Raw genomic sequence first — 27,009 nt, forward strand, 5'->3', positions numbered from 1 at the left:
GGAAATAAATCTTTCTTGCCCTCTATTCTTGTCAGTCATAACGACAGCAAGCAAGCAAGAAAAGTGGATCTCGTGTTTTTCTACACACCATCAATAATGTAGTTATCTTCAACCAGTTATGGCAGTTTGATTGCTAAGGTGTTGCAGAGGGCATAATTTACCTTTCAGTACCTTTATTACTATTGATGATAAACAAACCTAGCCTCATTATCAAAGGACAGTGTAAGCTTGCCTCAACTCTAGGGGACAAATGGCAGACTGAGTGCATTTGATGCAGGAATCATCAAGGAAAACAAAACAAAATAATCCTTGATGGTATTTTCTGTCACAGTGCAGTTACAGATACACTTCTAAGTTGGGACTTGATATTACACCAGTCTCTCTGTTAATTCTCTGTAGACAGCCATCTCTACAGGCCAGAGCTAGAACACAGATGTTCTAGTGTATGGTAATTGTGCAGAATTTCATGTGGGGCTGCAGGTCTGCGTGCCCACTGCTAGCTCCACTAGGGGTTACAGGTTTTCCCAATAGTGTCTTGCCTCCCCTCCTGGGTTTTATGAGCCTCACAGGACCCAGGACTGCCTGTGATGTTCTGTGTTTTGCTTCTGGCTTCCACATTCCCACTAAGCTCCTAGAGATGCCTAGACTGTTCCCTCAGTTCTTTGAGGATCCTCTGCCCAGGGGAGGAGGATGATGACAGGTTGTCACAGTTATGTTCTTAGAACATGTCCCTGGTTCTAGGTTTCCTGCCCGGAGAATCTCCCATTCTGTTGGATTTGGTGATCTGAAAAATGCTAACAGTCATCTTGTGGAGATCATATGAAAAAGCTGTTGACCCATTAGGGAGCATCTTGGAAACCTTGACAATTTTGTAAGACACATAATCAAAACACAAAAGGGATGACAGCAAATAAAGGGAGGTAGAATTCTATGACCATGACATTCACCGTACTTCTCTAGTTTATATTCACATAATACAAACAATATACTGATAGATTCAAAACCAGATTTCTAGCAAAGAAAACCATTTCTTTTATTCACAGTCTTAATATCCTACCGTTTCTTTTCAACTCCAGTTACAGAAATTCTAGCTATATACATTTGGCTCAAAAGTGAAAGCTCATTTATTATTTGAAATAAATGGAGAACTGTCTGAGAATCAGTGCAATGACACTATTGCTAATTTCTAGCCATTAAATCAATGGCCATAAACCAATTTCTGAAGTAGGTCTGTCCTTCCATGAGAACATTGCTGAGCTTAAAGTACAGCTTTTGAAACATGAATGAAGTAAAGCACAAGGCATTTCTGGGAGCAAACTGCACAACAGGAGACAAACAGGCTGTGTATCTGAAAGGCAGGCAGCTCAAAGCATGGTATATCTAGCACCACTTCAGCCAGGAGTAACTTTTTTCCCTTCAGCATACAGCTAAATAGTTTCTTTGAGGTGTACATGTTGGCAATGTCTTAAAAAATTAAACAGATTTCCTACCAGTAAGTAGTACATTTTGAAATAAAACAGCTTTGTCTGTTAAGACAGTGGAAGTTGTTAAAAATCAGACTCAGAGTGGTCTGAGTTCAAACCAATCAAAACATTCTCCTTTGGCTTGTTTGTTAATCTGTAATTTTCATAAGGAAGTGTGAATTCTTGTATTTAGTTCACTGCACTGTGATACATTATACGTGAAAATCTGATTGGACTTAAAAAAAGGTTGCGTAGGTCCAATTATTGAGTGCGTCAAACCTCAACAGCAACTACATGCGTACTAAAGCCACAGAATTAGCCCGCTCTTTACTTTAAAAAAACACAAAAAAAATAACCCTTAAATAACATACTTTCCTGTACTAAACTGTAGCTTTTTTTTCACAGCAGAAAGTTGTATAGTGCCTATTAGTTGTTAGTTCTTGGAATCCCTTGCATTCTTCTGTAAGGGAGCCAAGACAACCCCAGCATTCCTGTCCTCACTCTCTGGACTATACAGGTTATGCTTTTCTATGTATGCTTGAACTGCATCAGGCACTAGGTAACGAATGCTCTGGCCCCTCCGCAGAGCTCTCCTTATCTTGGTGGAGGAAATGTCATTTGTGATCCATTCTTCCACGAGGTGAATGTTATTCTTATGTTTCCACAAAATATCAGACTCATAGATGAACTTCTGAACATTGTTTCCAGCTCTACTGATGCATACAAGGCCATGATTTTCTACAATTTCAGTGATGTCATCCAACTTCCACAGATTTGGGATCCCGAAAGACTCCAGCATGTCACTTCCACAAAGCAGTTTAAGCTGTGGAACACCTTAAAGAGAAAAATAAGTGAGAAATGGGGCTTTGTTTAGGCCACCAGATTTTAGCTAACTCGATGGGGACATTTAATTTCTACGCTGCCTTTAACCTTTGGTTAATATGAGAGAATGGAATGAAATAAAAACACTCCTGAGTATATAATTTATAATGAGTAGCCTTAATACAGGATTTTTCTGGGGGAAAAAAAGTTACGGGAGTCCCTTCACCCAAAAGGACTGGAAAATAGCCTCTAAAAGTGCTATACATTTTACAGTTAAAGTTATCTTCTTACAAAGCCTACTGGTTTATGTTGTGGGATCAAAGAGAAATCAGAACCAAGAACTAGCATTAAAAAAAGCTACTCATCAGCACAACTACCTTGAAGTAGCAACTATTGTTAAGCATTTAATTTCCAAAGAGACTTAACTTTTTATATCTGGACTCTGATTTTTCTTTTTAATGGGCTCATGCCTATTTGGTTCTTGCTTCCTCTTCCGTCCTGCCTTTGTTACAGGTATAGCATTCTGCAGGCTATTTGTGGGATCAGGAGATAAAAGCTTTTGTTGATGGTACCTGCAAAACAGATGTATTTTAGGTATTTTAAAGATGCAGGAAAATAAAGGCAAGAGTATGGTCTACTCAATGATCTGTCACTGCTTCCTCCTGCAGAACTTTCACATCCAAGAACCTACCTACTGGAACAGGGACTTGTGAGAACTGGATCCTAAGATGATCAAAGTGGAAAGATTTCAAAGCAACAACTACAAGGTTGGTTATTTCCTTTTTTAACAATTCATTTTCAAAAGAACCTCAGTGACTGAAAGAGTAAAAAACTTAAAAAAGATATTCCTTCAGACAGTTCTCATGCCAGCCCTGAAATACAGAAATGGGCAGCAGAGCACAATCAGAATCAAACGAGGGAAGCTTGCATAGCATGTGTCTACCCCATTCTAGTCTTTTTTCCTTCCTTGTGAATACCTTTTCAGCACAAAAACTGATTTAAGCCGAAGAAACAACATATCTTAAAATACTATGACAGGTTCATTTTCTGTATGTTTAGGACTAATGGTGCAATCTTTCATTTACAATGGTCATATAAATAGTACTTTTGGATTTCCTGAGTCTATTCATATGATTTGGGCTTAGCCTGCTATTATTCTAACAGAGCTAACACCATTGCTTTTCCTTCTATACGTTCTTGAGACTTTTTAGGGTTTGGTTGAAGAATACCTTAAAACTTTTAGTGTTTCCAACCACTCACTCTGGCTGCTTTCCCAATCATCAACTTCCACCCAATCAGAGTTTTTTGTAGCTAGTTTTGCCATAGCTACTCGGTGATCTGCACTGATCAGACCTTTCTTCTTATACGCATCACCAACTGGTGAGATTATTCCTTTGATGACTTTGTATTTTCCTGTGGAAAAAAACACATAACATTAGAACATGAAAAGTGGTTGAGCAGATGTTACTTCCACTGTATTGTATTTAAACTATTACTCACTGCAACCTCTTAAAAACACCAGGGCCAGCTCTGACAGCTAGTCCAGTGGAAAAGTACAGTACACTTCTGCCAGTGTGCAAGGCAGCACAATTAAATATATAGTAAAATATATTATAAAGATATATTTTAATAAAGAAAAAACTATAAAATTCATTAAATTAATAAGCAACAGACCTATAAGGCTGTTCTCTCATGTATTTGGCCTACATGATTTTATATGATACATACACACATACTAGCTTCAATATCTAACTGTTTCCAAAAATAGTTACTACAGCTGTTCTGAATGCTAAATTACCATCCTACCTGTTTCATGGAAGTAGTCTTTAGCCAGCTCAAATAGCCGTAGGTGCATGTTGGTAATGGGGTTGAAGGACCCACAGGCTAGCAGTACTACTTCAGTCTTCTTCTCAGGGTCTTCCATAGCTATTTCTCACAGCTACAGAGTCAAGTAGGGAATGCTAGTGGTAGTTTCCAGCCACTACAAGAAGAGATGAGATTTAAAACAGTTATTCGTACTTATTTGTGCTGCCAATAAGCATAAGAGTTCAAGATCAGATTGAACACTGTCTTTTCCTTCCATCCATATTTGGCCTATGATTGTTTGTGTGATCCAATTTCCAAGATTAAAACCACTGCTTCTAATTCTTTCTGGTTATCCCAGGATAGAGGTACAAAGCAAGGAGCTGAGACAAGAGTGGCACTGTGTTGCAGAAAGGAGGATAATTCTTCTGTGGGGCTTTAGAAATCAAGAATGTAGAGGAAAGTGAGTGTGCAAGGAAGAATACATACGTACTTGCAGCTGCAATTCCCTCCTATATGCAAAAGGAAATATCTTAAACCTGAAATGACTGAAAACAGGCTGCTTGCCTAAAGAGAGGACAGCATCCTGCCCGCTCTGAAGAAGAGCAGCTCATACACAAAAACGTAATGAGTAGAGATAATTTGTCCTGATTGCAGGCCAAACTTGATTAGAACTTTGCTGGTTATTTAAGATGCCAATGCCAATCAACTTCGTTACTTCTAGTGCTTAGAGGGAAGAGGAGGGGGAAGAACAACCTGTGACAGTTCCCAGTGCTGCTACTCTAAACTGCAGTGAGTCTTTCCAGCAAAATCTGTAAATGTAACATTATGTTACATTAAATTCCAGAGGAGAGGAGGTTTAGCATGTCTTCATTTGGGATTTATTTAGATATTACATGCTCATGGTATGTGGGGAGAGACTGCTCTGGCCTAAACATGGAAACATCTGATCTACTTTGTGTTCCAGAAAGTAAGTGGTAGGTGTACCAGTGGAACAGATGATAAAAACCACTGAATTTTAAGAGGTTTAGTAAAAGTTGCAATTAAATACCAGCTTTTCTTTCCTTTTTTTAAAATACGACAGCACTGATCCAATTTTGAACTTTGCTTTCAAAAAGCTGCTTAAGAATTGGTGAAAATAAGAAAATTCCACTACTTTTTCATTTCTCCTCACATGACATGGATTTTTGCTTCTGAGTGTTCTTTCATGAGTATATTCTGGCTTGTCCAGATAGCTTCCCTTAGCCTGGCCCTGCACAAATGAAAACTGGATTACAGGCCATCCTCCTGCTGTGGCTGTTTGTGAGATGTCCGAGACATCTGTGTTGAGCACTAATAGTCTGCTGCTGTTTCTACAGCAACACCACAGCCCAGAAAAATCCCACAAGGTCACCCTCACATTCTGTCTCCTTTACAAAGAGGCTGAGTGATGTTCGCAGCCACCACAGTGGTAAGATATCATCACAGCTAACCTTGTACCGGCTACTATGCACCGACATCAAACAGCCCTTGCATAAAAGAGTCTTGCAAGGCTTCATGTTTTGCAGGTGTTAGTACTTTTCTGGGCTTTCAAGTTTTACAGACTTTAGAAATATTCTTTATTGCTGCAGAGTAGTTTGGTATTTGAAGTGTTGGCATTCCTTGGAGTGCAGCCTTCATGGGGCACAGGCTAAGAGAGTTACTATGGGAACAGACAGGGAAAGGAGTTAGACTTGCCTTTGTCTAAAGCCCCACTATCTAAAGAAAGTGGTTCATGCTGCAAATCTGAAAAAGGTTGGTTTTTTCCTTAAAAAAGTAAGGGCAAAAAGAGTAGAAAATTTAAGCTGGAAATCTGTAGTGCCTTTTCTGGCAGTGGCCATGTGTCCTTTTTGATGCTGCTACAGCCTCTTCAGAAACAGGCAATTATCATGAACTCACCTTGTGGCGCTTCGTATCTACATAGGAGTTAAGAATGTGATTTAGCAGCTTGCCCACAGCCTCAGTCTCCTTATTCACAGGGACCTCCTCTGCTCAGCACTGGTTTCACAGTATCATACACGATGTTATGTCATCCTCATAGCCAACACAGCTCCATCAGAGCTGGGATCTGCTTTCAGTGGAATAACCTTCATGTAGCTCTAACTTTTGGGGAAAAGCTATGCAATTTGCATGTTCCCTGGGAGAAAAGGACAAGGTTCCAGTGGTGACTGAGTCCTAGCCACTGCCTGAAGCTACGCTTCTTCTTATTGTATAGTAACATGAGTAGTTTTGATGAATTAAGCGTAATTTGGCACTGCCTGACACAAAGCTAATTATCACAGTTTGACTACAACATCCAAACCAGCAGTCCAGCTCCTGCTATACAGACAGAGATCTGTACAGGCATTTAGTGCCACAGCTGAGAACAGTCTTGAAAAAATTAACACTATCTTATGCCAAATACTAAATGAAAGTGGTCTTCGCTGATTCTCCATGCATGTGGGGCATCCCAGGTCATTTTCCCTTTCTTCAGAAGGAAAAATGAGCTGCCCTGTGACATACTCCTTTACATATGTGCTTATATACTATCTCATCATGCTTATACATAATCTAACGAATGTTCAGTGTGTACCACTTGCAGTCCTGCTGGTGCTTAGCTGGGTTGGACAAGTATTTGCCCTAAAAACCATCCAAGTAAACCATCCAGCAGTAGGTTTGGGGATGGTTCAGAACCCCAGCCTGTTGGCTTTTGTGTATAAGCAGCTAATTCTAAGCATGCTTTGGTCAATCTCCTTTATATTTCGGAGGTAAATCGTTATTAAACATGCTTATATGGCTGTAGAATTTAAGCACATTGACTTAGCAGTACGCAGGCTGCTGCTGGAAGCTCTCCATGCCAACCGCTCCCGCTTTCCGTCCGCTTCGGTAACCTCCTCCCCACAGCTTCGCGCCGCCAGCGGCTTACACGCGGTACTGCCCCGACCCCGCCGCCGTCCCCGCTGTCCCCGCTTACCGCCCGTGGCCGCGCCGGCAGCTCTGCGCAGAGGGGCCGCACCGGGAGGTGCGGTGGCGGCGCGCTCCGATTGGCTCGAGTGCGACGGCGGCGCGCTCCGATTGGCCCTGCCGCTCCGGAAGCGGCGCTTGTCAGACGCGGCCCGCTCCGCCGGGGTTTGCGTTACGCCCGTGCTGTCGGACCCGCCCGCCGCGGCCTGCCCCAGGTGAGGCGCGGGGGGCTCGGGCAGCGGTTAGGGGTCGTGTGGCTCCGAGGTGGCCGGTGGCGGCCTCCTTCCTGGGCGTGTGGCTCTGCCCGCAGCAGCGAGTCCGGCGCGGACTCGTCCCCGCGACCGCCGTGCGCGAAAGAGGAAGAGTCGGGCAGGAGCCTGGCCTTGAGGATAGGGGGGCAGGGCTGGGGTAGCGCCGAGATTCCTCTTTCTCAGTCTTTCTCCCTCAGCTTTGTTCGCTCCCCTCTTTCTTGTGTGGCTACCGGCGCCGCTGGCCTTGGTGCAGACCCTCAGAATTCGCTGGACCAAGGACCACGACAGGTGTCCCGTGGGGACTGCTCCTGTTTGATACCCAGAGAAACATAGATCAGAAACATAGATCTTTTCCAGAGCGCTCCAGTTTTCGACAGGGTATGAGTCAAAGGCGTTTGCCCGTTTCAGGCACCTGCATCTGGGTTGCTGTCTCTTAAACAGTTTCCCAAGGGGCTGCTGAACAGTAAAATCTGTTGTTCACAGAGTGGGGCTTCTGCATTTCGGTAATTGATGCTTGGTTTGAAACAGGTTTGGATTTATGCACTATGGTTCTTTGACTCTTACTACTGAGATAACAGTCCTGTAGACCCAGCCTAACGCACCCTTGTATTTCTACTGCAGGAATCTCCCAAGTGTGTTGATCAGACATTCCATCAAAATAAGGTTTGAGTTAGTGGTACACAACAATAGAATGTTCTTTCTCCTAGGAGTGTAATGTAACAGCTTGGAATTTTCACTTGAAAACAGAAAATGGCTTCAAGAGGAGCAACAGAGACGAGTAAGCTCAAACAAAACTTGGAAGAGCAGTTGGATAGGTTAATGCAGCAGCTTCAAGATCTGGATGAATGTAGGTAAGAAAAATGGATTCTTTCCTCTTATGTGCTAATATTTCTCTTTAAGTGGTTGGCAGCAGAAATTGGTACTTTTCAAAAAATCTTGTGTGTTTTTGTTTCATTTTCTGTTTTGCTGTGGCTTTATATTTTTAAAATGAGGTAAACATTTTAAAATATATTGGGTAGTAAAAATAAGTTTAAAGACCCTTTTTTATTATTAAGATTATTCTGTTTAGCATCTTCTTGAGGGAAGTGTGGGCAGGAATACTCGTTACTGTTTTCATTGAGATTCAGCATGACTTTTTAACTTCTAATAGGTGTTCACAGAATTCACAGTTTTCATATGGGCTTTTTTAATAGCAGTTAGCAAATAGCTCTTGTGTCTATTGTTGTTTTTTTTTTTTTGTCTTATAATTACGGATGTTTCAATCTGGGTTTGTGTGGGTTTTTTGGTCTAACGTTTTCATGCGATTTGTGTCCAAGCGGTACCTGTTTTTTTCCAGGATAATTATAACTGCTAAGGGTTGGTAGTGCCGTTCTTTTGGGCGAGGTTTAGACAGAAGGATCAGTTATTCCTGAATAACTTGGGGTGGGGTGAGGGCTTGGGGTGAGGAGATGTATTCACCATAGCTTTGAGCAAGACAGTCTCACTGTGTATTTTTGTTGAGATCCAAAATACCCCTTTAAATACTGCACCAAGTGTTGAGCATCTTGTAGCTGTCATGGTCTTCTTCATAGAAGTGACTTCATGCAAACAATACACGTGCATGGGTGGCTGGGAGGTGGTGGACAGCCAAGAAAACTACATATGCATTAGCTAAATAATACCTAAGAGAACTGGAGCAGAACAATCTGAAGTTATGTGAATGTTTTCATTGCTGTCTGAGGAAGCAAGCTTCATGGTATTCCCTGATGTCCTTTTCTCCATGTTACGTCTCGGGTTTAACCCTATGAATAAACGTGTCGTGTTGGATCCTCTTCAGGGAGGAGCTGGATGCAGATGAGTATGAAGAGACCAAAAAAGAAACTCTGGAACAGCTGAGTGAGATCAATGACTCCCTGAAGAAGATTATGTCTGGAGATATGACTTTGGTGGATGAGCTCAGTGGGATGCAACTGGTAAGGATGATGTCTTCCATCTTCTGCCTGGACTCAGTGAAACACAACATAGATACAAGTGGTTCATTATAATTGCTAGAGGGGCAACTGTGACAACTAGATCTGGGTATCTGATGTTTTTATTATCTAATATATGCATGCATATTAAAACTTTGAAAGGTCTCTTCATTTTAAAAGGAAAAAAATGTTGAATTATAACCGTAACACTATAGAAAAAACTGTGGGAAATTGCAGGGACTAGTTATATCCAACCCTTAATATTAGAAAATAACATAAAATAGTACAAATTAATATTAAAGGTGTGAGAGACAACCCAGCACAAGTTACCTCATGAGAAACAAAGTTCATGTCTGTTTGTTAGAAAGCATAGGGACAGCATTACCTGTGCTTTTACTGCTGATTTATATTTCAGATCTGTACGAGTCCAAATGTAAAGGCTGTAGGAGTGACTGTGACTTTATTTTTTTTCAGTGAATAGATCTTCTTTATGTCAATTTCCAAACTTCTGATCTATTTTCCCTCCTTTGGAATATTTAATTAGAGCACTATTTGTTCCTTCTGAGCCCTGTGTTTTAGGGTTTTGTTTCCAGAGAGATCATGATTTGTCCAAACATAACTGTAGTGAGATTCAGTCATAATAGTTTTGGTACTCTGTAGAGGATTTTGAGTCACAGTAGGAGATTTGCCTCATCATTTACGTTCTGCTTACCCTTAGAAGAGCTGTAATCATCAGTGTGAGCATTAAAACGGCTAAAGATAGCATAGCACATCCTCTTGTGATGTGCTAATATCAGGAAGATGTTTGAAATTATTAGAAATTAGAACCTGGTCTGTAATGAAAAGTTTCACAGCTCTTTCTCGGTATAGTTGCACTAATTAGTGCATTTTTCAAGCCCTGCATAAAGGTCATATATTTATTTTTCATCTCACTTCCATGATTATGAAAAGGAAAAGCTCTCTGTGTCGAATGTTGCAGAGGATACTAATGATGCTTTCCTGCCATCATCATGCAACTGTAGCTTGTGACTGTTATTAGTACTGATCAGTCTTGCTCTTTCCCTTGCAGGCAATACAAGCAGCCATCAGCCAGGCATTTAAAACTCCAGAAGTAATTAGGATGTTTGCAAAGAAACAACCAAGGCAATTGAGGACAAGGTTGGCAGAGGTGAATGTTTCTGTTTTACTGTTTCTTTGAGCTAGACTAACTGATTTAAATATATACTGATTGCATGGAGAGCACCAAGTGTGTTAGAAAACTTGGTCACAGCATCAGAAGAGAAGTTCTCTTTCAGAATGTATTCAGTTTAAAATATTCATTGAAGTAACAGGGATAACAGAGTGGGTACCGTGCTTACTGATGATCTTACAGGCTGGTGTATTTCTCATGCTGTTGCCTTGAGTGAAACTAGGGGATGCTCATGTAATTTGACTTATTTCCTCGCCCTGGTATACAGATGGACCGGGACTTAATGGTTGGAAAGTTGGGACGAGACCTATACACGCAGCAGAAAGTGGAAATCCTGACTGCTCTCAGAAAGCTTGGTGAGAAGGTAAGCTTGTGGTATGAGTTAGGTGAATAGAGATATCTATAGATATGTTGAAGAGGAATTTGAAATCATTAAAATAAGAAATCATGACTTCTGTTCATGAGCAAATGATAAAAGGCAGTTTCTGTGGTATATGAATCTTCCATTTTAATGCTAGGCTTTCTGAAACTCGCTGCTGAACAGGTACCACAGAGTATTGTACATTTATATAAGGCTGCTTGTACTTAAAAGTGCTTTCTTTGGTGGGTCATACGAGTGAATCACATGGAAGCTGGTACAAGTTGATGGTATTCATAAAAGACAAAACAAGTCTTTTACTGACTAACTGCCACCTATCCAGCTAGCAGGAACTATATGAGACTTCTGACATATATTGAGCTTAATTTTGTGTTGATGATTTTACCTACCTCTTGGTGTAAGGTGAATAAATTGGAGAGGCAAGAGAGGAACTGATGCTTCCGCAATGAGTACCTCGGTGGCAGAACAATTCCTGATTGTTACCACTAGAGGGAGGAAGAGTTGTTGTCACTCGTTTTTGTGGCTGGTATGTGAAGAAAACAGGTTGCTGTATATGTCTGTACTTAAAACTTTCGTAGGTAAATGAGGGAGTGTAGTGGAAATGATCAAGTGCAGTATGTAAAGGAGCTGTATTCCAAGTAGGTGATATTAGCAGATAGGTTAAAAGGCTAGTTAAGATTGTGAACTGAATGTGTGAAGATACCTAATCCTCTTGGCATGAGTTTCTTGGATTGCTTCAGACAAGCCACTTCACCACACTTTAACACAACCTCTTTATCTTTTGAAACTATCGGTAACCTACTTCACAGAGGACTTGCTAGGATAGGAGTTCCACATCTGTTTGAATGTGAAAAATGATGGTAAATATTACATGTTTGTCTGCACAAGCCTGGAAAATGTTAAGTAGTTTGAAGCTTGCTTACAAAGCCCAGCAGAGGCAGGGAACTGGTGCTTTTTTCTTCATTCCAACATCATTCTGAATGCCTGTAGCTGATTTCTGTATTTTTAATAAACAAACTGACATACACACACTTGTGAACAGTTTGACACACTTGTCCTTTGCTTGAATAAGGATATATATCTGACACTACTTAAAACTCCTTCATTTAACTTAGAATATCTGAACCTGCCAAATGTAGGTTACTGCTTCATTATTGTAAATATTTTATGGGCATCTGTCATGAGGCATCGAGCACATACATAAGATATACAAAATATGCATGTGTAAATGTCACTTTAAAGGAAGAGACCCATTTCTAGGTCATGGACTCTTAACACGGTCAAAGCTGGTGGTGGCTGCAGTTTGGCTTTCCTCAGTACATGGTACGAAGTGAGCTTAGATCTTAGCTCATTCCTGTATTGACCACATGACAAACAAGTAATTGACATCCTTTGCGTAGTTTTGGGGCAGAGTTACAGTGTGATCTTTTAATCAAAAATTATTACTGGAGGTCATCTTGAAACAGTGGAGCATGTGGAGGTGTGTCTGGTGTTGCATATGCTGCCCTTCCTGGACTGACAGGCATCATGGAGAAGACATTCAGTGGTACAGGAAGGAGTTTATCTTTTTACTTTGGCTTTTAATATGCTTGATAACACTGCCACTTAAAAACCTGCAAACTGACAATTGCTCTGAGCTGTGGTAGCTCATGTGTATGATCATGTAAATGGTGGTATTTGCAGCGGTGGGAATATGCACAGTTAAGGTACCAAGTTCACAGCTGTGGCCTTTTTTGATTTAGCTCACTCCAGATGATGAGACATTCTTGTCAGCAAATGCTGGTGAAGCCCTGAGCCAGTTTGAGAAAGTCTCCACTGACCTTGGTAAGTTTTTATTCTCATAACTCCCATTTCTTTGCCTCATCAAACACTGATTAATAGCAGTGCCTGTGATTCCTCAATGAAAGAGAAAACATGAACAGAAGATCATGCCATTAAATTTTGATGTCTGTTTTTGTTTTATTAACTATGAAACTCTGATATGCTATCCCTGTGGAAAAGGTAATGCAGCAAATAAATCCAGTGCCAAATGTCCATAAAATGCCAGGTGTTGCCTGTAATGCTGAAGGCGTGAATGGTCTGTCTCTAGCAGAGATACTCTCTTACACAGATCTTGGTTGCATTAATGACTTCAGGAGAGCATTTTCCTTTGCTTGATGAGGAGAATTCAGCAATTACAGGCACATTGTCAAAACAGAGTTTTACTCTTCTTGCCATGATTGTCATAACTCTAATCATACTGACAAGGCCAAAAATTCAGTTGTTGTATGCACTAAATAAGCACAACATTTCATTCTAGCATTGCAGTTAGAACTGTGATGAAAGAATGATAAATGACAAGAATGTGCCAGACTAGGTCAGGGTACAAAATCGCTGTCTTTGCGACCTACCTTTAAGGACTTCTCTTCCTGACAGTGTAAAGCAAGGTGAGAACCCTTTTGTTCAAAAGGGTGCTTTGTTAGAAGCTCTCTGTGTGGTGGGTTCACCTTGGCTCTCCACCAAGCTGCATTCTGATTCTCCCTTTTCAGCAGGACGGGGAGAAACCAGAAATAAAACCTTATAGGTTAAGGCAAATGCAGCATAGTGAAGAAAAGCAAAGGCTGTGCACGGAAGCAAAGGAAAATCAAAAGATTTATTCTCTTGCCCATCCCCAGCCTATTGGCTTTTGGGGGTGAGACTGCCTTGATGCTGTGCCAGGACTGCTCAGCAGTAGCCAAAGCATCAGTGGGGTAATCAGCCCCACTGATGGTTAACTCCATCCCAGTTAACCATCAATTTAATGTGGCTGGTTTCAGGCCTGTCAAGCCAGCATGTCTCTCTCTTATTTTGAATTAGTTCAAGTGTTCTACTTTTCAAAATATAGGTTTGATTTCTTTTGATCTCACATATTTTGCTTGATTGAAATTGTATATAAGGAAATTCACAATTTCTACTAATACTACTGAAAATGTTTTTCCCCCCTTCATAGGATCAGGAGACAAAGTCTTTGCTCTAGCAAGTTTCGAAGTAGAAAAGGCAAAACAATGAAGAAGTGCGTGAGGCTTGTGTCTCTCCAGTTAGCGGCAGCATTGGACTTCTGTCATATTGCATTTGGTTTTTCTATTTCTAACATGTTGAAAAGAAAAGCAAAACAAAAGAAAACCCCAAACCGTAAACCTCTTGGGTTCTTAACCAGAAGATATGGAGTAAACAGCCTTAAGTGCACTTTGGAACTCTGGTGTCTGTACCCCATACTCGTACAAGCTCTGAGACTGAACACTTAGTGGTACTCTGGAAACAAAAGCATGGTATGACTGTCTTTGGGAAGAATCAGGTCTTGTGACCTTTTCTGAATGTGTATTTCTCTAACTATTAAAACATAATCTTTTTTGCATGTGGTTGTAGCAAGCAGATGTTTTTCAGGAGCAGTCCTAATGAGTGAATGGTTTTTGGGGTGATTCTTCACATTGCTCTCAAATTGTCTTAATTTTTGCCCAGACTCCCTACTAAGTAATTTGTACTGGGAATGCATTGAAGCTTGGAAAAATTGACACAGTTTATTTGAAATGCCACCTTTCTACAAACTGTTTGCAGAAGAACCAAAATGAGACTGTATGCTGATCGTGAGCCCTGAGCTGCTTGTTTGCTGTGCACATGAATGAGCTCTATTGTGTCCTAGCCTTGACTGACAAACAATGGGAGCCCTGTAGGGAGGCTTCTGGAGTAATTTAACCTTGTGTATTGAAATGACAGGGAATTGCTAGGAAATGGCAATGAGAAGCCTTTTCTGTGACCTCTTACTTCAGCTCTGGGTGGAGAACTACATGCTACCGCTATTTCCCAGTATTTTTGAGATAGCATGAAACAGCTTGCAATAGAAACAAGTTTAAAAGGTGGGGGGAGGAATTCTCATTATGTGATTGGTGCAAGTTTACTCAGTGCATTTATCAGGTGGCAGTGCTCTGGAGAGGGGAATGTGCCTCCAAAGAGCAATTAGAATCCTGAATCTCAGCGTGTAGGAGGATTTTAGATCTCCTCTTGTTGAATCTTTAGCTCTGAGTGTGGAGAAGCTACCTGGGACTCTAAATGTGTGGTTTAACTTCCTGGTAAACTATGTTTTGTGAATTGATGTTGGGAATCTTGTTCTTAAAGTACTGTTTGCTTCACACTTTAATTTAGTACTTAGCATTTGGTTTGAGTTTTTATTTCATTGAGATTTTTTTCAGCTTGAGAAACATGCATTTCAGATCTCCCTTGGTTTATATTCAGGCACTGATCTGATGATATTTGCAACCAAAAGAAAAGAAAAAAGATGGCTTAACTGAGTTTGATGCCAGTTACCCTTATTTACCACTAGGTAGAGGAAAGTACACAGCTTTTAGCTGTAAATAAATGGGGAAAAAATGCAAAAGTAACTTCATGCAAATAAAAGCAATTTTCCTCTATCTCTGGGCAAAAGGAATTCAAACACTAGACAGTTTTGGGTCCTTTGGGCTGGATGTTTGCACTTCCTTTCTCTGGAGAGCTTCATAAGTGGAGGAAGCATTATGAAATGTCACTGGCAAAAGGAGGTTTGACTGTGCATGTGTTGATGTGCTATTATTGTCTGGCACCCCTCAGAGAAAGTGGGACTTGCCAGGCACAGGTACAGCCAGTTCCCCTTCCCATAAGGTGGAGCAGAAATGTATCGAGATGAAAAAGCTGCCATTTTGCTGCTTAATTTGTTTTTTCTAAGTGGTAAATTTATTTTTCCTTAAATAAGCACGAAGTGCAATAACCAAATGCCACAGTGATTTGTCCTGATTCTCCAGCGTGTAAAACTGACGCTAAAAAGAGGTTAAACAGAGATCTCTACCTATATCACTAAGATGATTGGTGTGTCTTCAGGACAAACAGATTTTGTGATGGTTTGAGTGATTTTGGGGTATTTCGGGTATTTTACTGGCAATGTGTGTTAAGTTTTAGGCATTTCTGAACTGAGCTGTAAAATGTGCTAACTGCCATCACAGTAAGTCTGTTCCTGGAAAGAAAAGGATGGTGATAATACTGGAAATATCAGAATTCCTAGAGGAAAAAAGTGATCTTCACATCTTGTTAGTGCTTTGAATGATGAGAAATACATGTACTAAATGGATGATACTGAATTCTTTTTGAATTAGTAATGGTTTATAAACCAACTTCTAAACTCAAAGTTTGAGTAGATTCAGTTCCAGTTTATGGTGGCATGGCTCTTGGCAACGCTGGAGTTGGATCTGCATTTGTCAGCAGTGAAGGTGACCCACTGTTTTGAGGAATTCTGTATTTAATGGAGTAGAACATCCATGTTTCACCTATCATATGTATATATATAGCTCTTATAGCTAGACTTGAGCTTCAGTGAGAACTGCTTCAAATTGAGTGAAGTGGAAATAGTCTTAAACGTGGATAGCTTATTGCAGTGTTAATCTGTGTTGTATAGGAGTCACTTAGAGACTAAGTGGGTAGCATAGACTAAAACCAGAAAATTAACAGGATCAGTCATAACTTAGATTGCACTATGGGGCGTAAACACTCAATAAATAAGCAAGTTGGTCTACTTACAAACTAGGACTGGCGTAAACCAGAAAATGTGGGGTTTAGAATGTATTTTGCTTTAATAGACATCTTCTTGAAATCTAGTGTGTTAGAAATTAAAGGATACACAGTATAGACAACATAATTTGTCTGAACACTGATGGAACTTTCTCCTCATTTCTTTTTTAAGAAGCTTTTATTTAAATGGGGTCCTTTGTCCATTATATCAAAACTGTTTTGCTGTCTGGGGCAGCATTATGTTCTTTGACAAGGGCTGATTGCAGCTTTATAGCTGAGAGCAGCTTATTAAAAGGCATTATTAGACAGTCTAAAATTACTGAAAACAAAACAGTCCCTGGGGACTGTAGCTGCCTTCTTTTCCTTTCTGCTCATTACTGGTGCTAAGTAACTCTTCTCTCCCCACACCCCCCAGCTTGCTTGTGGCATTAGTATGTAAATGAAATCTCTCAGCACTCCCACAGATCACAGTCAGTTTACAGTACAATGATATGGAAATCTTTTCCCTTGTAGTCTAAGAGGTGTACATTTCCAGGAGAAACTCTTTTTATTGATTTGCTAATATTTCAGGAGTTTTGCATTTTCTGTACTGCAGGCAGTTGTAAAATTCCTATTAAATACATCTTTGACTGAATATCTTTGTGACGTTGTGCTCCTTCTGTTCTTTAAAAGATCTCTTGTGATTTAGATGGACAGAGATGAGATTGAGATCAATGACCAGTACTATTTCAAGATTCAGTATGGCAGGCCAGACTTCCCTTCTCAAAAGTTGTGAAGGGTCAGAAAGCTCCAGCCCAGAGCCTGGATGTGTCCTGCACAATGCCCTGACTGTAAAGGTAATTTAACAAGGAAGTTGCTGCCAATATGAAGCTATTCATGTGCTGACCTTAGCAAATAGTTATTTCAGTAACCCACTTGAAGTGGTTAGATTAGTATCAGAAGCATTGTAAATAATCGGTGTGCTGTGCTAAATATTAGCCAAATAATCCTGGGATGTACCTCCACTAGGATCTCCAATGCTTCTGCAGGGGATGGGGGGAAAAAAGTCCATAATTCTTTTATTATAATAATGTTTTGTTCAAATAAAAACTGGTAACAAAATAATAATTCCTTAATGAAACCATGGTTTTGTCATTTAACGTAAAAGCTTGTGATATTTGAGTTCCATCCCCAGTTAGACCCAGGCAGATCACTTCCCTACACATCTTTCCTGGAGTAAAACAGAGATTATGATACTTGACTATCGAGTGCTATGAAGTTGTTATTGATCATGCATTGCTTTGAAGATTAAAAGTGCTTTGTTTTTGTTTATCATTTTACTTCTGAAATAAGAACTGTAAAGTACAGTAGCTTTAAACATGTCAGCAAAGTTGCCCAGAGTTCTTCTCAGCTGTATATGACCTTCCTTTTTTCAATCTTACTTCTCTATAGGGTGAATCCAGTGATTGTACTGATCTAAAAGTGAACGTGTTAGAAAATTGAAGCTTCAAATGCTCTGTCTCTCTTTCTTCTGTCTTCGTCTCCTTGTATTATTTCCCTGCTTTGATCTTGAATGGAAAGTAGCAAGTTATCTTTGTCTTAAAGGAAAAATACAAGATATCTTAAGAGATCCCTTAGTTCATCATGTTACCCTGCCTGTTAAAATCAAATTCATTTTGATACAGAAGTCTCTACTAATGATTCCCTGCTGACCAGGCATTTAAGGCTGTATCATTAGTGGCTGAAATGGTAGGCAAATTAAAACAGAGCCATTTGGTTTTGTTTCCAGTAGGGCCATTCCCTTCCTATATAAGGACAAATAGAGTTTTTTGCATTGTAAAGAAAGCAAAGCCAGCCTGCAGGCATCTTTTAGTTTCAGAGCTTCCATCGTTTTTAAATTATTGCTGAGTTCTGGAGAAGTCTTTTCTATTAGGGAAATAAACTCTTATTTCAATTGTGTCTGCTTAGCTACCCATGAGAGAGGAACAGGAGTGCTCATAGTGGAATTTTTCTTTAGGAGTCATGGAAAATATGACACCTTGTCTTGCTGTGAGGTTGTAGGGATTTTAACTTCAATGGGATTTTATGCCTGTGAGGGAGTGGGGAGAGTTGCTGGGGTTTATGTTGCCCAAGATTTCTCTCCTATAAATCTTAAGCATCTAAACTTCCTATCTCGGTCAAGTGGATGATGCCCTGATGTTCACAGCATCTGAAAAGGGTGCCTAAAGTATCTGACACTATCTGACAGGATAAATAAGAACATTTCAGCATAACTTGTCTCTAAAATAAGGTCTTAAAAGAGGAAATACAGACATAACATTAAGGCATTGCTGTATCATGCACTGAAATAACTGCTGTAATTTAACACACTAATGTGCTAATAATGATATACGTAATGGCACATTTATTTTTAAAACAAGCTCTAATCCTGGACATCTCTTTTTATCTTGCTATCAGAATAGTCTGCTGCTTGATAATGTTTAGGATCATATCTCAACATACCTCCAAAACTGGGTCAGTAATAATCGCAGATGTACTGGAAACCATCAGACAGAACCACCTGCAGATCCTGTGGACAGAAGTGTTAATTAATTAAATAGCTTTTCTTTTGATTGTTCAGTTAATATCCTTGTAAGGTGGAGATTGAAATGAAGTTCTGTAATGTTGTTGTAAAAGTGTGTGCTTTGCAGCTTCATTAATACCAAATTTAATGTGGGAGCACTTCTAGTTTTGAATAAAATCTGCAGCTCAGAAGGTTTCTTACTGTACAACTAAGCTTGGATTAACAAAAAAAGAGATTGTCATAGCCTTTTTTTTACACTAAAGAGCTTTTTTGTCCATCCCTCTAAAGTATCTCTGCGTACCTCCTCACTGCACAGTCTGTAGAAACATTAAATATCATAACTAAGGCAGCTTTACTTTTCTGCTATACTTGGTAATCTGTGCAAGTTGTGCTCATGGAGATTTCAGCTGGCTCTTGTAACCCTCCATCATTTATTGTAGTGTGAAGTATGCAAAGAGTCTGTTGGTTGAACTGCATTTAATTTTCAGGCAACGCTGTGCTGTTTTGGCATAAAAGCATCACTTTGATGGATTGGAATTGTCAGACTAAGTCTGAAACATAAAAGATTCCAAACTAAAACCAGTTCCCTCATTGGGTACCAAACACATCTTCCAGGGAAAGAGTTTTCATTGAGTGCAGTTAAATCGGATGGATAATGAAAGCAGAGCCTCTGTGTACAGATGCGGCTGGAAGCCCTTAGTGAGAGAGAGATGCCAACAAGTATAGAGAGAGACTTGGAGAATGGAAGCAGCTGTACTATGGAGGAATCCTACATGAATTTCAGAGCTGATAAAGAATTTGGGATCAGAGAAGGACAGAGTTGAGTTGAGAGAACTTTTGAAAGTGAAGCAGGGATTCAGAGGAGGTTTTGGAAGTTTTGGCTTACTAGAACAACAGCAGCCTCATTAAACAGAAGATTGAAAAATCCATTTAATCTGTTAAACTTGTATAAAATAATACCCAATCTTTATGCAATATTTGTAAAAACCTTAGAAAGACTTAACCTTTAGATAATTATGCTTGCTAACATTCCCCAGCTGATAAGCTGTATTCTTCCCATATTGTGGTTGAGGCAAGTAGTGTGAGGATTAGTAAGAGAGTAGATTTGATCAAGTACAGTGCACTTGTATCTTCTGTTTACTTTGTGAAGGTCTGTGCATCCCATGAGGCATGAACAATATTCTAGATTAGTTGTGGAACTAGGAATTACAAGGTCTCTTGCACATCCATCACGTCTAAAAAATGAACATGAGCTGGCAGTGTGCGCTCGCAGCGCAGAATGCCAACTGTATCCTGGGCTGCATCAAAAGGAGCGTGACCAGCAGGTCGAAGGAGGTGATCCTGCCCCTCTACTCTGCTCTCATGAGACCTCACTTGGAGCATTGTGTGCAGTTCTGGTGTCCTCGACATAAAAAGGACATGGAACTGTTGGAACAAGTCCAGAGGAGGGCCATGAGGATGATCAGGGGCTGGAGCACCTCCCGTATGGAGACAGGCTGAGAAAGTTGGGGCTGTTCAGCCTGGAGAAAAGAAGGCTGCGTGGAGACCTCATAGCAGCCTTCCAGTATCTGAAGGGGGCCTACAAGGATGCTGGGGAGGGACTGTAGTGAGAGGACAAGGGGTAATGGGTTCAAACTGAAACAGGGGAAGTTTAGATTGGATCTAAGGAAGAAATTCTTTACTGAGAGGGTGGTGAGGCACTGGAATGGGTTGCCCAGGGAGGTTGTGAATGCTCCATCCTTGGCGGTGTTCAAGGCCAGCTTGGATGAGGCCTTGGGTGGCATGGTTTAGTGTGGGGTGTCCCTTCCCATGGCAGGGGGTTTGGAACTAGATGATCTTAAGGTCCTTTCCAACCCTAAGTATTCTATGATTCTATGATACAGGTGACTGCTGTAACAGCCAGATGTTACCTTGATTGATGGCTAAATGTCTTGGTAAGCTTCATGTACCAGACTATGCTGAGGCAGAAGTTGATTTAGTCTCAGTGTTTTAAGAAAGGAAGCCTTTAATATCTCTCTCTGCTAAGCCCCTTTCTAAATAGATGCAGGATGTTAAATTGATGCTGTATAAGATTGCATTACACTGCTGTGCAGTCAGCTAAATGAGAGCAGGAGAGCTAGACAATATTTAGTCATAAAATGGTGTTTTGCACATGATATTATCAGTAAGAAAACTCATACTATTGCAAAGATGCAAATGATGGCTTAATTATACGTTCCTACTTGCATAAGATGCTTTTAGATCTTTCCCTCAGACTCATGTACTGTGCTAATTAACAGTAATCCAACTGGAGGATCCCAGAGCAACACTTCTGCATATTTTTTTCAGCTTCTGCTGGAGCTCTTATGTTCTTTTCTTAAATAATTAATAATCATTACTGCCTGCTGTGCTGCGGGTATGTGCTAGTGATCTTGGATCCCAGCACATTTGCACCATTCCTGTTCCTGTTGGCAGCTTGGGTTTGCTCTTTGCAGAGGCTTTCATGTTAAGACCCTCATTAGCTGGCAGTGGGGTGTGGATTTCAGTGGCACACAGCTTTGATGTCATTAAGCAGCAAGCTGTTAAAGGAAGTGCCACCTACTGCATTACTGTGACTCGTTTTATGCAATTAAGTTAAATACTGAGTGGAAAACAGATGCATTTTACTAAATAACAGTACACAAAGCATTTTTATCTTCAGGAATTTTATACCTGCCTTGCTCAGCCACCAATGCACTGTTAATGAGCAGTGTTACTGTTAAGCCTAGTTGGGAAACCAAAATGCAGATGGGTGATGGAACAGGGGGTGATGGGCCTTTGGTGGCTTCATTTTCTTAATTCCTCTCTGTGTTTGCTGTGACTTTACTCTGCTTCAGGCTACCTAGGGGAAGGATTAGAGTGCCTGAATGCCCAGATGGACACTCAACCTAGTTGGAGGTCCTCACAAGGTGACATTTTCAGTGTTTGCTGACTTAGTCCGAGTTAAGCTGCACTGGATTTCGCAGTGTCTTTAACTTTCTTAGCATATTGTAATGGAAAAGTGGAGGTGTAACCCGTGTTAACGATGCTGTGATTTATCACACACGGCACTACAGGAGCGGTTGCACTCCCCGGCCTTGCCCGTGGACCAGGACAGCTGGAGGGGGGAGCTCGGCACCGCGTCACTCAGAGCCCGATCCAAGGGATGGTTCTTCAGGAAAGCGCACCGGGAACGGTGCTGTGTGCCCCCCGCCAGCACCCTGGATGTCACCGGGATCCCGGTGGGGCGCGGCGCGTCCTCTCCAGTCCCTGACCGCGGGCTGCGCCCCGGCCCCGCCCCTTCCCCGCCTGGCCCCGCCCCTCGGCCCCGAGTCCCCGCCTCCCGGGCACCGTCGCCCCGCCCCTTCCTCCCGGCCGGCGGCGGGTGGTGCCTGCGGCGCTGCCGCTGCCCTGGGCGCCGGGACGCGGCGGGTCCCTCCCCCGGAGCCGCCCAGGCACCTCCCTCCGCCCGCCCGCCCTCCGTCCCGCCTCGGGCCGCCGCGGTGAGTCACGACGGAGGAGGCGGCCGCTCCGCTCGCCCGCCCGCGTTCAGCACTCCTGGCTGCTGCCGCCGCTGCCGCCGCCCGTGCCTCAGGACCGCCGGGGCCGGCCCGGCCCCGCACGCAGGTGAGCGCGGCTGCCCTTTGTGCGCGGCGCCCGGCCGTGAACAAAGGCGCTCGCCCTGGCCGGGGGGCCGCTCCGCCGGCCCTGGGCCTCCCCGCCTCCCCTCCGCCGCCCCGCCGGGGCCGGCTCTCGAGTCTCCTCCGCGGTCGGGGCCGGGGCCGCGGCCCTTGACCTCCCCGGGGCCCGTGGGCCGTGGTCGCTGGCAGGCCGTGGCCTCGCGGCACAGGTACAGGAGGTGCCTGTTTAATTTTCTGGCATCATCTCTTACGTCATGTGGCACCCTGCTCCACGGCGGCCGTGTCCCACCCCAGCAATGGCTGCATTTTTGTGGCAGGTGAAGTCATCCCCACGTTAAAGCTGCTTCAGGTGCTCTGGAGCCGTCGGGAGGGCAGGTGTCACGTTCGCGGGCAATAAAACACAGTATCGGGACACCCCGGCGCAGGGCAGCCCCGGGTTGTGGTAGGGAAAGTGTGTGGTGCTGCGTGGGAGAAATGCTTCTGGGCCGGTATTGAACAGAGGGCTTCACTGGGAGGTGATCTCCACCTTGGCTAAAAGCTGTGCTTCTAGAGCCTCTGAAGCAGGACTCCATAATTTAGTGTAAAGAGGGACAGCATTTGTTGGCACACTATAGTTAGGTTTCTCTTGGAAAGATACAGGAGAGAGGATCAGCATCATTTTCCAAATCAGAATACATTGGTACTCTAGAAGTAGACGAGAGATGATCCCAGTTCCTGCTTAACATCCAGATGTAATTTATTAGGGTACATTTGACTTTCAGACTTGCATTTGCTTTCCCCTCAAGAAGAGAATGTTTTGCTCTGTTGTATATCATCTTTTATTTGACCGTTCTTCATCTTGGCACATTGAACAAAATCTGCTTTGATGCTCTGTGAGATGAGAGCAAGACATTCTGCAGATGTGGTGGTTTAGAAAAAACCCACCAAACTCCAAAACCAACAGGCATTGGAGGCAAGATAGGTATGCTTGTTGGGTTTTCTGATCCGAGTTGGCTACAGCATGGTGGTAAGCATGTCCATGGGGTGTTTTAAAACCATAATCTTTAAATACATTTACAAAGTTAAGATTTTATGGTTAGTTTTTGTTGGCTGCTGATCTCACAAGCTGTCAATGTCTTTTGCCCTCAGTATTTTTGGAGCTAATGTGTGATCTGAAATAGCTTGCTGAAGGAGAAATGCTACCTAAACAGTGAAAAGTGAGGCTGGATGATGTACTTCAGGGGATTCATTTTGTGTCTGCAGGTATTCAAGGTGAGGAGGCATACAGAAAGCAGCACATTACTATTTTTAAATGCAGGCCTATTTTCTTATCAATCCAAAGCTGCTGTTTCCCTTGACAAACAGATTCGGCTGGCAGATGGTGGCAGGTGTACTTCAGGTACATTGGAGTTGCTCCTCTTTGCCATTAGCTGAATAAGTGTCATCTTTTACTGTGCCTCTGGCATCTTGATAGAAATAACCCGCTGCTTCAGCATGTTTTACAACAGTTGGTTGGTAAATGGGTTTGCATGCTCTTAGTTGATGCGTGCATCAGAACAGTGTAAATGTACAAGGAAGCACATGGGGTTGAATGAATGCAAAAGCGAAGGCTGTTTTGAACAAGTTAACTGAGAATTGCCTGGCTGAAGTTCTACAGCTTGCCCAAAATCGCTTCAAAGCAGCAGTTGTTCTCTTAGTTCGTTTTATGCATTGTGACCAAAGTTGCAACAGGTTATAGAGGACATAAAAGTGCAGGACTCTTTGATATCCAAGTGGGAAGATACTGAAATCTTCACCAGGAAAATCTTCCCATAGCCTGATAAGTCATTGTAATAAATAGGTGCTGGAGGGACCACGGTTGTCCTTTGCCTGAATGCCTGGTTGCAGTTGAGTACAGAAGCTCCATGTGCTGCACAAGTAGTGTAGGAGTGTGGGGAAAAAAGATTTGCTCACAGTAAGAACTGAAGCTTCTGCCTGTTGTCTTAACAGGAATTGGTTGATACTCATAGATTTCACCAGACAATACAACATAGTAATGGTGAGTATTAGGACTGTATAGAAACCATGTTCTGAATTCCAGTTTTATGGGAAATCTATAGTTGTATTGGTTTCATAAGTCATGGAACGGTTTGGGTTGGAAGGGACCATTAAACTCATCCAGTTCCAACCCCCTGCCATGGGCAGGGACACCTTCCACTAGAGCAGGTTGCTCCAAGCCCCTGTGTCCAACCTTGAACACTGCCAGGGATGGGGCAGCCACAGCTTCTCTGGGCACCTTGTGCCGGAGCCTCAGCACCCACACAGGGAAGAACTTTTGCCTAAGATCTCATCTCAATCTCACCTCTGTCAGCTTAAAGCCATTCCCCCTTGTTCTATTGATACATGCTCTAATGTTTCTACTCCCTTCCATTCTCTGCCTTTTTCTTCCTTCCCTATCTAGGATTTTAGAGCAATTTACTTTGCAAGAGAGAGAGGTTCCAAAACAATTTGTGTCATTTTTTGAGTAGAACCAAAAGTGAACTGGAACAAAACCTAGGTTTTGTAATTGCAGACATTGACTGTGATAGACATCTATTACTGAAAGCATTCTGCAGTTACATGTGGGCACATGAAAGCTTTATTACACATCTGAATGTGGCTGGTACGGCGAAACTGATGTTAAAAGTTGATGCTCTGCCTAGGAAACAACTTGTGTGAAGTGGATCTATTTTTAGTAGTTTAATATGAGTTTTCTTCTCCAGAATGTTTGTCGCTGTAACTTAACATAAACATTTATGATTTTTAGTAAGTACTCAATTCCTAAGTTTGTTGACTACAAAGCATCCTTCCTGAGCACCTGACCTAGTTCTGAGCATCAATAATACGTCCAAGTGCTGTGCATGCAGAGAAGCTTTTGAAGGCTGCTGCAGAGTATGCTTGGAGAAACTTCCAGTAGAGTTTTTCCCAGAGAAGAAGGATTTGCTATCCTCAGAAATATTTCTATGCTTGCAGATGCAAAACTACATTTCTTTTTATTGCAGGCTGTCATCAGATAGGATTTCTTGCTGAAATGCAGCTGTGACAGCTACACCGCACCACTGGGTACACAGTGCAGAAGGGATTGAACCTGGTGTTATGGGTTTTAATTGGAAAAATTGTAATCCTAATAAATACACCAAATGTTGATGTTCTAGAAGGTGGTTATAATCCCATTTTGAGATAGTGAGAGTACATTACTTTTTCTGTTATGTTTCCAAACATGCTAATAGCCATGATGATAAAGATGGTCAGTCATGTTCTTCATTTAAACTACCAGCGTGGTACTTCTAGAATATCCCACCATATATTGTATGTGGTGTAGTATAGTATCTATTAATGAATCACCAGTATAATATCTATTAATTTAATACCACTAAAGCTATAGCATGCCTACAAGTATATGAATAGTCCCAGAAGATGTTTATGTTTTGATGCTGATGTACACTAAAAATGTCAGGTTTTTGGAATGGAAACATTTTGTCGCTTACTCCGCATCCTTCTGAGTATGTGACTGAAATGATACATAAATAGGTTTTAAATTACTAAAAACTTTTTACAACCAAACTTCATTTAATTTAGTTGCTGCTGCTGTTACATCTCTGAGAACAGATGAGACTTACGGTTCTTTTTCCCTTTGAAGAGCCGTGGCTTGTCCATGAACTTCCAGTGGCATAAGAGAGCAGATAGACCAGAATGGGCAAAACTGCAGAGTGTTAATAGGTGAGAAGAAACCAAACATCAGAAAAACAACCCCAAAACGTTAGTTGGCAATTGAATAAGGAGAACACTTCTGACTCTGGTGTTTATTTTCAGACTTGGTGTTGGGAAAGCATTATGTAAGGAAAAGAAGAGGAAAGGTAATTGCTTGTTTCTGCTGCCTACTGGTGCTGTGACAGAATGTGCTAGTGCTCATGGATGGTTTAAATGTCAGTCTGAATTTAGGAAGTGTAATCAGACTTCTTGGGTATTAATCCGTATTTTCAAGGTTTTATAGAATATCAAATCTGCCAAGCCTAGTTTTCTTTAAAAATAGAGGAAGATAGGTCTATCATAGTTACTAATGCTATTTTAAAAGCAAACAACCCCCCACCTTCACTTCCCTGTCCCCCTCCAGCATAAAAATCTCATGTGGACATAAACTGCCATGAAAAAACCCCAAGGCATTTAAACTCTTTGCATTATTGGAATTTCTGTGACTGACTCAATCAGCTGCTGATTGAGGAACAGAAGTAGAGCCCATAGATTTGTACAACCGTTGCATTTGTCTTGGGATGCTCTGGTTTTATTTGCTGCAATATGTAGACCAGGAATTTCAGAAAGTCTATTTTCTCTGTGTTACAAAGGTAGATAACAAACAGAGAAGCAACTTACATAATCAGTCATAGAATCATGGGATGGTTTGGGCTGGAAGGCACCTTAAAGATCATCTAGTTCCAGACCCCTGTCACAGGCAGGGACACCTTCC

The 27,009-nt window shown here is 41.8% G+C and overlaps 2 protein-coding genes across 4 annotated transcripts in view; one reads left to right on the forward strand and one right to left on the reverse strand.

Moving 5' to 3' along the window:
• Positions 1 to 1,091: 1,091 nt before the first annotated feature.
• On the reverse strand, positions 1,092 to 6,976 carry NMNAT1 (nicotinamide nucleotide adenylyltransferase 1). Its single transcript, XM_080631216.1, has 5 exons — positions 6,900 to 6,976; positions 4,092 to 4,266; positions 3,515 to 3,698; positions 2,712 to 2,857; positions 1,092 to 2,297 (listed from the first exon to the last, which is right to left on the reverse strand). Exons 2-5 carry the CDS (start codon positions 4,207 to 4,209, stop codon positions 1,897 to 1,899), a joined length of 849 nt encoding a protein of 282 aa, XP_080487342.1. The 5' UTR covers positions 4,210 to 4,266; positions 6,900 to 6,976; the 3' UTR covers positions 1,092 to 1,896.
• A 217-nt stretch (positions 6,977 to 7,193) lies between these two features.
• Positions 7,194 to 27,009, forward strand: part of LZIC (leucine zipper and CTNNBIP1 domain containing) — a 34,591-nt gene continuing 14,775 nt past the window's right edge. Inside the window, exons 1-7 of one of the 3 annotated variants that reach the window (XM_080631034.1) lie at positions 7,194 to 7,264; positions 8,008 to 8,151; positions 9,117 to 9,252; positions 10,319 to 10,417; positions 10,707 to 10,802; positions 12,560 to 12,641; positions 17,040 to 17,659. In XM_080631034.1, the coding sequence (XP_080487160.1) occupies positions 8,051 to 8,151; positions 9,117 to 9,252; positions 10,319 to 10,417; positions 10,707 to 10,802; positions 12,560 to 12,641; positions 17,040 to 17,050 (525 nt within the window). In that variant the 5' untranslated portion in view covers positions 7,194 to 7,264; positions 8,008 to 8,050 and the 3' untranslated portion in view covers positions 17,051 to 17,659. Of the gene's footprint in view, positions 7,265 to 8,007; positions 8,152 to 9,116; positions 9,253 to 10,318; positions 10,418 to 10,706; positions 10,803 to 12,559; positions 12,642 to 13,785; positions 17,018 to 17,039; positions 17,660 to 27,009 lie in introns of those variants that run through there. The other 2 variants (XM_080631033.1, XM_080631032.1) reach the window with 2 other exon arrangements.

This window comes from Psittacula echo (assembly GCF_963264785.1).
Source record: "Psittacula echo genome assembly, chromosome: 17".
NCBI lineage: Eukaryota > Metazoa > Chordata > Aves > Psittaciformes > Psittacidae > Psittacula > Psittacula echo.

Coding starts and splice junctions, on each gene's coding strand:
- NMNAT1 (XM_080631216.1), bottom strand. CDS start 4,209: ATGGAAGACCCTGAGAAGAAGACTGAAGTAGTACTGCTAGCCTGTGGG. Junction 3,699..4,091: donor AGACTACTTCCATGAAACAG/GTAGGATGGTAA, acceptor TTTTTTCCACAG/GAAAATACAAAGTCATCAAA. Junction 2,298..2,711: donor TCAGAGTCCAGATATAAAAA/GTTAAGTCTCTT, acceptor TTTCTCTTTAAG/GTGTTCCACAGCTTAAACTG.